We start from the raw sequence: 12,075 nt of genomic DNA, 5'->3' as shown, positions 1-12,075 counted from the left end.
CAGCCCCCAGGCTGGTTTGTGCTCCCCTGTATCAGGGTTCCTCAGATCACGGCCTCCTCAGTGCGAATATCAGGTGCTGAGTAGATCCTAGATTGAGCAGAGTATACACCTCTCAATACGAGGGTTCAGAGCATTCAGCTGAGTTCTGCTCTCCAGGATGCCCGTCTTCACGAGTTGGTTTGAGTTGTTTACTCTCAGGTTTGCAGTCGCTCTTACTTGCTATCTTCTATGAAGAATGCATTGTGGAGATTATGTTTACAGACAGGGTTGGCCAAGACTGAGTTTGTCCATTGTCAGATTAGGTCGGCCTCCCTGGTGGCCTTTTGCAGTGACTGGCCGGGGTTCCCGTTTGTTCCCTAGCCACATTCCCTTGAAGGGACCTCTTTCTTAGGAACGTTGGTCCCAGAAGCCTGGAGCAGCCTTGGTAGGCTTTCTGCAGTAGGCCTCTTTGAGGCTTAGCTTAGGCTGTTGGCCGTAGGGAATGCTGTCACTGACAGCCTTACGTGACCCGAAGGTGAGTTGCTTCCAGAGTTTCTCTCGAAACTACTTGACGCTTGTCTAGCCGTCTCGGCAGGCACTCTCCTTCAGCATGGTGGCGTGGATATTTCGTTCCCCAATGCGCTATGAATGCAGAGTTGAAGTTCCCTTCGAAAGGGATGTTAATATTCTGAACTTAATATGTGTTTCAGAGAGCCATTTTTAAGCCACAATTAACTATTCTAGATTAAGGCCTACTCTTGGCTTGATTTCAACCCTGTCCAAGAAACCAAACCCATCTGTTTCTTTAAATTAGATCATTCAAATGCATACAAAATTTGTACTTTTTTGTATGCATACAACTTGTACTTGCTTATGAATTCCCATAAGATCTGGTTGCATGTATGGAACAGCATTTTACTTTCAAAAATTTCCCATCTCTCAAAAGTAGCCTACTGATGTGTTTCTAGAAAAATGTTTGGCCAATTTTAAAACCAAAATTTGACTTGCAAGAAATGCAAGCAGCACAATGATTTTCAACTTTGTTAATAATTTTCAAATCAGCACAAAGCACTTGTGTCGCTTCATAAAATTGAGGTTAAACCACTGGAGTGACATGGGTTACTTTAATGGACCTTGACCTTTAATGGACCTTGAATGTGTAAATCGCATTGCTCCCAATGAAGGGACTGAAAGCTCTCAGATTTCATCAATAATATCATCGTTTGTGTTCTGAAGATGAATGAAGGTCTTACGGTTGTGGAATGACATGAGGGTGAGTAATTAATGACAGAATTTTCATTTTTGGGTGAACCAACCCTTTAAGGATAATACACCATAAGATTTTTTAAGTAGACTAGAGCGAAAGCTGCTGATAATGTGGCTTTGCCATCACAGTTAAAATTTAATTTTTAAAATATCTTAAAAAAACAAAAACAATAACAATAATTTAAAATATTGCTGTTCTTTATTGTAGTTTCATTATTAAATGTTACATTGGTTAACAAAATGAACATCCAAAGTGCTTCAAGGTGTACAATGGTTAATTTTGTTCTCAAAAAACAATACATTTATGTTTTTGGTTAATATGTTTGCTTGTAGTTGTGTGGCTAGTGTTGCCAAACTGTAGACAAACATTAAGCAAAAAAAAAAAAAATTGAATGTCAAATTCACCTAAGTAATGTCAGAGCTAATTGTTCCAGGAGGCACAGACAACCCACTCACTGCTCCAATACAGGACATTTCAACCTCCCTATCTACACCAGCACAGCTGCTCTGCTTTGATATTCTCATTGGCAAAGAGGGGGTAGATTAGCAAAAGCAATCAGAGAGTGATCCAGTATCTAACTCACTTCAAATTTTACCCTTCTGCTTAGTGTTACCTAAATGAAACTAGCAATTAGTTGAACCATTTCTTTGTACAATGACTCACTGTTGAGAAATGCACAAGAAAAAAAGTATGCTGAGGACATCTGCTGGTCAAAAGCTTGCTATTGTAAAATCTAATTTTGTTTTACACAACAACTTCATTAACATTCCTCTTATTGTGTATATTCTCCATGTATGAATTAGATTTATTATTATTTAAAAATATGAATTAAGTTAGATGAAAATATAATTTGCAGTTGTTGGACATATAAATATTAGATACACATCTTATTCACAAGTCTGAAGAATAAACAATTAAACAAAGTAATGTACTTTTTAATTCCCTTGAAGTATTTCACATAATATAAAATACAATGTTTATGCCTTAAAATGTATGAGGGTGAGCTCTATGGGAATACAGTATTGCACAGACTCTTGGGGACACAACACAGTGTATTTAAAGACCATGATATGTGTCTACCTTTCATTTCAAGCTAAGATGTAAGACAAGGTATTAACTAAAAACAAAAATGAATTTCAGGATAAAGAAATTATGATTTCTGTTATTACCGTAAAGGGGTAGAATGTTATATTTATTGTTTATTCCTCAATCCTCTGCCAACTTAAGAAAGCATTCAGTTTGGACTTTTTTTCTCTCAATAGTCTGTTTGTGTAAATTAAATCACAGTAAAAACAAAGGCTCAGAATTAAGGTAAATTGAAATGTTGCATATTGACAGGAATACATTCAGCCAAATCTAAAAACTATTGTTATTGTTGTTGGTGGTATTGTAAAGTTTATTGCAATTCTTCTTGAAGACCATAATGATGAATGGCATCTGAAAATACCAATACCATTAGAGATATATTTGTTCTCACACTGAATAAATTTCATGTTGTATACAGGGAAACTTGATTAACTATGTTTATTTCTTTCAGTTTCATCAACATAATTTGAACAGAATACTCTTGAGTGTAAAGACATTTAACAGCATGAAGGACCTTCCTGCAGAAAATATTTCTTTCACAGACTTCAAAATGATTGGTTTTTACAGCCTAGGAGAATGGAGACCTTTTTTATTTGTCCCTTTCTTTCTGATGTTTTTATTGGCTATCACAGCAAATTCTATTCTTATATATTTAATCACCACTAAAAAATCTTTGCATTCTCCAATGTATGTACTAATTAGTCTTATGGCAGTTGTAGACTTGATATTACCTATATTATTTGTACCTAACATGCTTCTGAACTTTTTGTTTAATTGGAGTGGGATATCTTTAACTGGTTGTTTGATACAGATGTTTTGCCTTCATTTTGTTGGAACATTTCAGTCTACTTTGCTTTTGTGGATGGCACTGGATCGTTACTTTGCAATATGCAAACCTCTTTATTATCACAAATACATGGAAATCCCTAACTTTCTAAAGTTTGTTGTTGTGCCATTAATCAGAAATGTAATCCTGGTGGTCATTACGGTCTCTCTGGCTGGAAAACTGTCATATTGTTTAACAAATTTTATCGACCACTGTTTCTGTGAGCACATGGCATTGGTTCAGTTAGCATGTGGGGATATATCCATTAATAACATTGCAGGACTTTTGACTGCTTTCCTTATACCAACTGCAGATTTTATTCTTATCAATGTTTCTTATATTCTGATTTTTACATCTGTGTTCAAATCTGGCAAAACTAACATGAAGGCCTTAAACACCTGCATTACTCACATCATTGTTATGTCATTTACTTTGACTTTTGCCTTGATTGCATTCTTGTCATACAGAATAAGAAATAATTTTTCTCCCAGTAGTCGTGTATTTGTGAGCACAATGTACTTGCTTTTTCAAGTTGTTTTAACCCAATTATTTATGGAGTGAGAACAAAAGAAATAAGACAAGCATTTCTAAAGTTCATAAAAACTGCAAAGGTCTTAGCCTTGCAATGAATTAAATAAACATGGATGCTACTCTCAAAAATGGAAATACACTGACTCTGTCACTTTAATAGAAGAAATGAAAAAACAGCATTTAGAAGGGATTTCTATTTTAACTGTAATTTAAACTGTAAACTGTTTGAATTTTAACTGTAAAAATATAATTCCATTAACTCATTAACTAAAATTTACAGAACCGTTCAGACCCAGACAGTGAAAGTCTCTTCAGTGGCATTTCTAGTTTTTAAAACACCAAGGACTAAGGGGGATTGGGTGGGGGTTTCATTCTCATATTTCATTCTCTTTCTCATTTCATTCTCTTTCTCTGCCCAATTACAAGATGTCTACAAAAATGGCGATTTACTTTTATTATACATTTAAATTTACAGATACAAAATCTGTATATTTCACAGTATAATGATGATACATATATATCAAGAATACCAATGTTCCTACATAAAATTAATAATACAATTAAAAACTTTAAAGCTCTATGTCCTTTTGGTTTATAAAAATTCAAATGAATGATTGATACTCTACATTTTAACAAAACCTTGTAAAAATCAGGTTTAAACCATGAGCTGCATTTATTATATTTTATGCCATGGAGCTCCTGAATCCTTGATTCCCATTCAGTCAGTCACGTTCGACATTACATCGATACTGACGTAATGGGGTCTCGCCTGGGAGCCCAATCACCTCCAAGGATACAAAACAAGCCAATGGCAATTGGCCAGTGAGATTTACATGCGGGACCACACCCCCGGCATCCGGGTATAAATAGGGCCGGCATACTCACCTTCATTCATACTTTTGCTTCGGAGCTGATCGGCTGATCTTCCTTTCACCTCTATAAGAGTGAATTTCTGATTCATAAGAGAGCAAACAGCAATTTTAATTGCTAAAGGACTCGGTCCTGAAAACAGCCATTTTAATTGCTCTACGGCTGTTCTCTGGTGGCTGCTCGAGTCTCTCCAGCTGGTTGGGAAGGCACGCTCAGCGGTGAAGTGTGACGGCGCGCTGTGCACAGGACGGCACTGCACTCATCCCTGTGTTCTTCGGCTGGTGAGGTATACTGAAAGAGCAAGCACGGGCGATCAGCGTCTTTTTCAAGATGTCAAGATGTCGTCCGTGTGTTTCTGGATGCGGTCGTTTCCTGACCTCCTCTGATGGCCACGACCACTGTCTCACATGTCTGGGTAGACTGCACGCTGAGTCAGCGCTAGTGGATGGTACATGCCCTCACTGCGAGGGCATGTCCATGTTGGTGTTGAGATCACGACTCTCCTTCTTTAACACAGAAGTAAGGATCCCCTCTGTCACAACTCCGGTTAGTGCTCTGGGAGATCTGAGGATCACAGTGGGAGCCACTTCGTCGGGTCCGCCCCCACGAACCTCCCACTCCTCCACAACACCATGTGCCGTCGAGCTGCCGCCTGCTGTCGCGGGGCACCCCCATGGAGGGTCACTTTCGGCGCTCCGGAGGAGGATCAGATGTCAATCGCTGCATCGGGGAGTGGGCTGAACAGTTCCGAGAGCGACGACGACTCCGAGCTTCCGCCCTCTGGGATGGTTGCTCAGTCAGAGGCGGACTCTGAGCTAACGGCCATGCTTGCCCGGGCCACCTGGCAGAATCGTCCGCGTCTCCCGTCCAAGGCGGGTAAGACCACGGCCGCTCTCGCTGCCAAGGCTTACTCCGCCGCTGGAAAGGCGGCTTCTGCCCTGCACGCCATGGCCATCTTGCAGGTCCATCAGGCGAAAGCTCTCAAGGAGCTGCACGAGGGTAGTTCTGAGCCAGGGCTTCTGCAAGAGCTGCGCATGGCGACCGACCTCGCCCTCTGGGCGACGAAAGTCACGGCTCATGCCCTGGGTCAGACGATGTCCACCCTGGTGGTCCAGGAACGGCATCTTTGGTTGGACCTGGCTGAGATGAAGGAAGTCGACAAAGTTCGCTTTCTCGACGCCCCCATCTCCCAGGCTGGCCTCTTCAGCGACACTGTCGTGGACTTCGCTCAGCAGTTCTCGGCAGTGCAAAAGCAGACGGAGGCCATAAAGCACATCCTGCCCCGGCGTGATGATGCCACCAATCCGCCACGGGCCGCGCCTTCGTCTGCTCCTCGCCCATGGCGTCCTCCTGCGGCTCAAGCTCCTGCGAGATTGGAACCTTCCCATCCTCCTCTAGCTGCCCGCAGGAAGGCCACGCCCCCCGCCCAGTCCGCCAAGACTCCTTCCAAAAAGAAGGAGAACCCATGTCTTTCCCTGGGCGGCTTTGTTTTGCCCTGTCTCTGATTGCTGGTATGTTCCTCCCGGAAGGTAGGACCTACATCAGAGATCTTCCATATGCGTTACTATCCTCAGGCCAGTCCATATGTGTTTTCCACACATTACCTCCCCTCGGGCAGGGTGTGGTCTCCGTAGCTTTCCCCTCCTCGGGGAACGCTTTCCTGGCGTTTTGGTCATGGCTGAAAAACGTGGGAATTGAGTTCCGAAGCACTCTTTCCCGTGGGTAAGGAACAGCAGCTTCGACCTCTCTATTGTAACGTCCTGTCCTCTCCACCCCGCTGGTATGGAAAACATTCCTGGGCTTACTCTGGATGCTGGAGGGTTACGAGTATGGGCCGCACTTGCATTGGGCATGCTACGGCCTCCCAGCATCTGCCTCCCTAACACTCGTAACGTGGTTCAGTTGCTATGGCGTTTTCCACGGGACCCCATTACGTCAGTATCGACGTAACGTAGAACGTGACTGACTGAATGGGAACGTCTAGGTTACTACTGTAACCCCCGTTCCCAGAAGGAGGGAACGGAGACATTACGTTCCCCTGCCATAGCTCTGAGTCACCACTGAGTGTCCAGATGTCTATCTTGGCTCCTCAGCAAAAATATAAATGAAGGTGAGTATGCCGGCCCTATTTATACCCGGATACTGGGGGTGTGGTCCCGCATGTAAATCTCACTGGCCAATTCCCATTGGCTTGTTTTGTATCCTTGGAGGTGATTGGGCTCCCAGGCGAGACCCCATTACATCAGTATCGACGTAACGTCTCCGTTCCCTCCTTCTGGGAACGGGGGTTACAGTAGTAACCCAGACGTTATCATTGGTTGACAAGGTGTGCAATTTTCCAGTAAAAGCATAGAGTAGTTTCAGATCTACATTAAAGTTCTATGTGTAGCGGCTGCACCACTCAGACACACAGTTATTCATTATATGTAATGAATAGTCCAACAGATCCCTCAAAAAACAACAAAACTAGGTGCCAAGGTGTCTGTGAAAAAACCCCAAAAAGCAGACCAGCCCTCTGGTTACCATGGTACCTAAGGCACATCACAATGTGAAGAGAGAGATTGCCACATGCACAGGCCCTAAGAATGACAGACAAAGACTGGAGACAACAAGTCTGACCAAGACGCTATGGGACTTTGCCCCGGTGTGCAGCTGCACACCCAGGGGAGCTTCAAAATTACAACCAGCCTTGTCGCAACTTCCCTGACCATAACAGAATCAGACTAACACCACTGAAATTCGTCATCCCTCAACCTGGAATAACCTGTTGCAACTTCACCACCATCGAACTACTGAACAATCAAGAATTAAAAGGAGGTTTAGTATAAGCTGTAGACCCCTTACTAGCAAGGTTCTTTAAGTTTAGAAACTGGTTTGGTTTGTTCAGGGGGTAAGCTGACTCTTACATTTCCATAACTTAATTCTCCTGTTTCTGATTCATTTTCATTCATTCACTTTCATTTTCCATTTTACCCATGTATCATAATATGTGTATGTGTTTGTTTAAACCAGTTATGTGATCGTGATTTAGTTCAGACATTTCTGCACATTCACATTAGTGTTGATTCTGTGGTCAATGCCTGCAAAACAAAGTCCCTTTAACAATGCGATCACAGCTACATGCTCTGAGTATCACTGTTTCTAGTAAGTCATATAAGTCACAAGACCTAAGTGATTCAGTGTGATAGCCCATGCACACACAGTCATATAAGCCACAAGAGTTAAACGATTCAGTGTAGTAGCCCAGGCAGACATAGTCACAGTATACACATAGTATAGACATATAGACATAGTCTTTAGAGAAGCAGCAGTGCATATGTCTTGGCGGTACAGATTACACTGTATTCAGCACAAACTAGGCTACAATAATATGTGAGGAACATGTATGTACATGTTTGTGTTTTTGAAGGAATAACGTTTATGCGTGGTTATTGATAAAACAAAAAACTTAAGTCACTGAAGTAAAGCCAAAAAATATATATTAAATCTTTGTTCACAAGACTTCTGGGTATTTGAGGTTGTAGACTAGAGTTTTTGTTTCAAAGTGAGGTAAAAATTATGCTGCCTGCTTGTTCATATAAAACAATAGAGAGATTTAAATTTTCTAAAACATCTTTGGTCAAGAAACACAGTATGCGTGGAGGCGTGAATCCTCATGTATAATGGGTGATTCTCACCTGAGAAGACAAAAGAATCACATAATAATGACCTGAAATGACTTGCATATTAATGAGGCCTTTCAGTCAGGTAGGCTGTGAAAAAAACCCTCTGTGATGGTGTATATGAAACATACAGAAAAAACAGCAATACTGTGAAATATTATTACAATATAAAATAATGGTATTCTATTATATTCTTTAAAATATAATGTATTTCTGTGATGCAAAGTGTCTGAACAATTATGTTACCTCTATGGCATTTCATATAGGCTTTTAGCTTAAAAGCATGCACATTCGGAGAAATATTGATGGATTCTTATATGTTTGTCAATTTTCTATATAGAAGAGTAATATTTATTTCATACTTTATACTTTATACATTTATTTATACTCAACAATTCATACTTGCAGCCGGAGGGCGCTCTGTACACCTTTAGTCCACAAATGCCTGAGCACTAAAGAAGAATAGGCAGTCCAGGAAATAACTGAACTAACAGAGGACAGAGATCGCTAACTATGGCTATTCAAAACACTCTTCAAGACAATAAATACACGATTGAGACGATGAATGCTCTGGCTCCGTGGGCGTGGCCGCATTAGCGGATAATGAGCTGAATCACGGATTTCTGACATGGCTCTCTTTTCATACAGATTACATAAACACAGAATGTTTGTTTTCGATTTGACTTACACGATTTAAAACCTGACATTTCAACGTTTTTTTTAGACATATGTCTAATTTTTTTGTGATTAGTATTCACTAAGTTACAGTTCATTTTCTGAGAACTATCAGATTGGACTTCGTTCAGAGGGAGACGAGAGATCACGCATCATGTTAGTTTTCTTTATTTTACAAAAAGCACAACATTTTGTTTTTTACTCTGAGTGTACACAAATAAAAGAAGATATTCCACAGATTAAAATGGTGTATAACTCTTAATTGTATGTGCAACATTAACAGAGTATTTTGAGTCTCTTTCACACTGGTAAGAAAAAAACTGCGGTGGTATCGCCGGCGATACCCTCAGACCTCAGAGTGTTAAAGCTGTTGATGAAAATGTCCTTGAGCACTGATGTTGAGACCCTCTGTCTCAAACAGAGACTGGTGAGCAAACTCCTTCACACTGGGTCCTCCTCGTCAAAGAGAAAGGTGAGCGGCAGGGAGATGGGGGAAAGTAAGATGCCCATTGTTCTGCTGAGTCTCTTTTGGCCAGTTCTTACTGTCAGGGTTGGGTGAAGGGTCTGACTTCACCTCTGGCTTGTTTAGTTGGGGATTAATAATATTCAAAAAAATTATTTATCTGACTGCACTGACACTGTTGTATGAGAACTGAACTGAGCTGGATGATGACATTTTTTTTTTTTTTGCAGAACTGCTTTACAGATGAAATAAACTAATTTATAATTGATAAACTTTACAACAGAACTGAATTGAAACTGAACTGACTTCAGCTAAACAACAGACGAAATGCATTATTTTCCTGTCATCAATGTAAAGCTGCTTTGAAACTATCTGTATTGTATAAAGCACTATAATAAAGGTGACTTGACTTGAAGGGATAATGCAAGGACTCAGTGATACAGAGAGGTGGACTTTATTAATCATAAAATAAAACAAAATAAACAAAAACTTCCCCATAGCGAAAAACAGGACTGGCCAGGCAGAACAAAGCTTGGCAATGCGGGACATGAGGAGTACATATGACAGGAAACATTATATGACGAAGTGACACAGGACTTCAAGCACAAGGACTTTTTTTGTTGTTGTTTGTTTTAAATCATGCCCACACAAGCATGGTTTTAAAAAAATACTTTGGCTATGTCCGTCATTGCACAGACTCGCCTCATATAAACAAAGGAGACATCAAACAATCTGAAGTCAAACAAAGGGGATAACACCCTGCACTTCGACATCACTGGCCAAAGTCTCCTGTTTCACTGTCACACGACAACACTGCAGCCGAAGTTTCTAAAAATCAGGGCCTAAATAGGGCAGATAATAAGGCAGGTAATGAGGTAGAACAGGTGGGGCAAATTAACCAATAATTAGATGATGATCATGCTTTTTCTTATAAACTGTGCTGCGGTCCTAGCTAGTTTCTAGCCAAGTGATCCACTATTTAACTCACTCCCTATTTCACCCTGTCCCTTACCTACATGAAACTTGCAAACCATTTGCTTTGAACAATGACTCACTATTTTAAAAAATATAAAAAAGTATGCTGATGACACCTGTTTAAAAAAACATCACCTACAGCTCAACCTAACAAAGATTGAGCTTCCTGTCTTCCCTGCCACTCTGACTGTACTGTAGAATTGTACCATCCAGCTAGGTTCCTCAATAATAATCCCATAAAATTTGGTCAGAAATACTGCGGTAATATTTGATGGCCAGCTAACCTTCCAAGACCACATTGCAAGGACAGCACCATCATGCAGGTTTGCACTGCACAGCATTAGGAAGATCAGTGCTTTCCTAATGGAGCATGCTGCACAACTTCTCATCAAGGTCCTTGTCATTTCTTGGCTGAACTATTTGCAATGCTTTTCCATCATGTGCAATCAAACCTCTACAAATGATCCAGAACACAGCAGCATAATTTGTCTTCAATGAGCCCAAGAAAGCCCACATGACACCTCTGTTTATCTCTCTGCACTGGCTACAGTTACAGCTTGCATCAAGTTTAAGACACTGATGCTTGCAAATAGAACTGTCACGGTCGCTGCACCCTCCTACCTCCACTCACTCTTATGAGTCCACATCCCTTTCTCATTCCTCTGCCACCGGCCCGAGCACTGAGCCAGGTGAGGGCGTCCCTTCTTTAGAATCATCTGATCTGGCAGATTGCGCTCTTCTGGCTTTGAGCCAGGAAGAGCAGGATGTGGCTGCGCTGGGTGAGGACATTGGGAAAATGATTCCACCAGCAAGGAACAGTGAATGAAAACGTCTCAGGTTACACATGTAACCATGGTTCCCTGAGAAGGGGAATGAGACACTGTGTCTCACTGTCATGCTTTGGTTTACCCGGCCAGGTCACCTTCAAACAAATGCTGATGATGTGTACTCCAGGTGCTCCTTTTATAATCACAGTCACACTAGAGTGACATCATGGGCTGTCGCAGCCCAATTTCATTGTGGTGTTTCTATTCTTACTTCAGACATCGTCATGTCAAGGCATTCCCCAAAGTGTCTTTGGATGCTGTGTCTCGTTCCCCTTCTCAGGGAACCATGGTTACATGTGTAACCTGAGACGTTTTCATTCACTGTTCCTTGCTGGTGGAATCATTTTCCCAACCCTATCTGGAATGTTGAATCCCTGACAATATTCAAGAAACAGCTGAAAACCTAATCTCTTCTGTCATCATTTAACTGAATCCTGCTGAAAAAAATAACCTTCCCCTATGCTTTTACTATTCCTTAATCCCTCCTTGTTCTAGTTAGTACAATTCTAAACAATGTCTGAAACTTTGTATTATCTGCACTTTTCATGATTATTGCTGAATCGCTTGTTATCCTCATTTGTAAATCGATTTGTATAAAAGTGTTTGCTAAATGTATAAATGTAAATACAACATAAAAAAGCATATATGATTAAATATTGTACAGAATAAACTGATGTTTGCACCGCTTTCTTTAAGTTAAAAAAAAAAGAATTAAGGCAGGAGAAAGTATAATTTGCAGTTGTTGGACATATAAACATCTGATGAATAATCAATAAAATGAAGTGTCTCACATTGAGTAAAATGCAATGTATATGCTTTAAAAGTTTATGAGGGTGAGCTCTATGAGGAATACAGTAGTGCACAGACTCTTGGGGACACAACATGGTGTATTTAGTGACCGTGATATGTGGCTA

The 12,075-nt window shown here is 40.9% G+C and overlaps 1 protein-coding gene across 1 annotated transcript; it reads left to right on the top strand.

Annotated features, from left to right (window-relative positions):
• Nucleotides 1-2,351: 2,351 nt before the first annotated feature.
• On the top strand, nucleotides 2,352-4,163 carry LOC125249170 (olfactory receptor 52K1-like). Its single transcript, XM_048161399.1, has 2 exons — nucleotides 2,352-2,557; nucleotides 2,784-4,163. Exon 2 carries the CDS (start codon nucleotides 2,838-2,840, stop codon nucleotides 3,717-3,719), a length of 882 nt encoding a protein of 293 aa, XP_048017356.1. The 5' UTR covers nucleotides 2,352-2,557; nucleotides 2,784-2,837; the 3' UTR covers nucleotides 3,720-4,163.
• The last annotated feature ends 7,912 nt before the right edge of the window (nucleotides 4,164-12,075 follow it).

The sequence above is a fragment of the Megalobrama amblycephala genome, linkage group LG16 (genome assembly GCF_018812025.1).
Source record: "Megalobrama amblycephala isolate DHTTF-2021 linkage group LG16, ASM1881202v1, whole genome shotgun sequence".
In the NCBI taxonomy this organism is placed as follows: domain Eukaryota; kingdom Metazoa; phylum Chordata; class Actinopteri; order Cypriniformes; family Xenocyprididae; genus Megalobrama; species Megalobrama amblycephala.
This window is presented reverse-complemented; position numbering and strand designations above follow the sequence as displayed.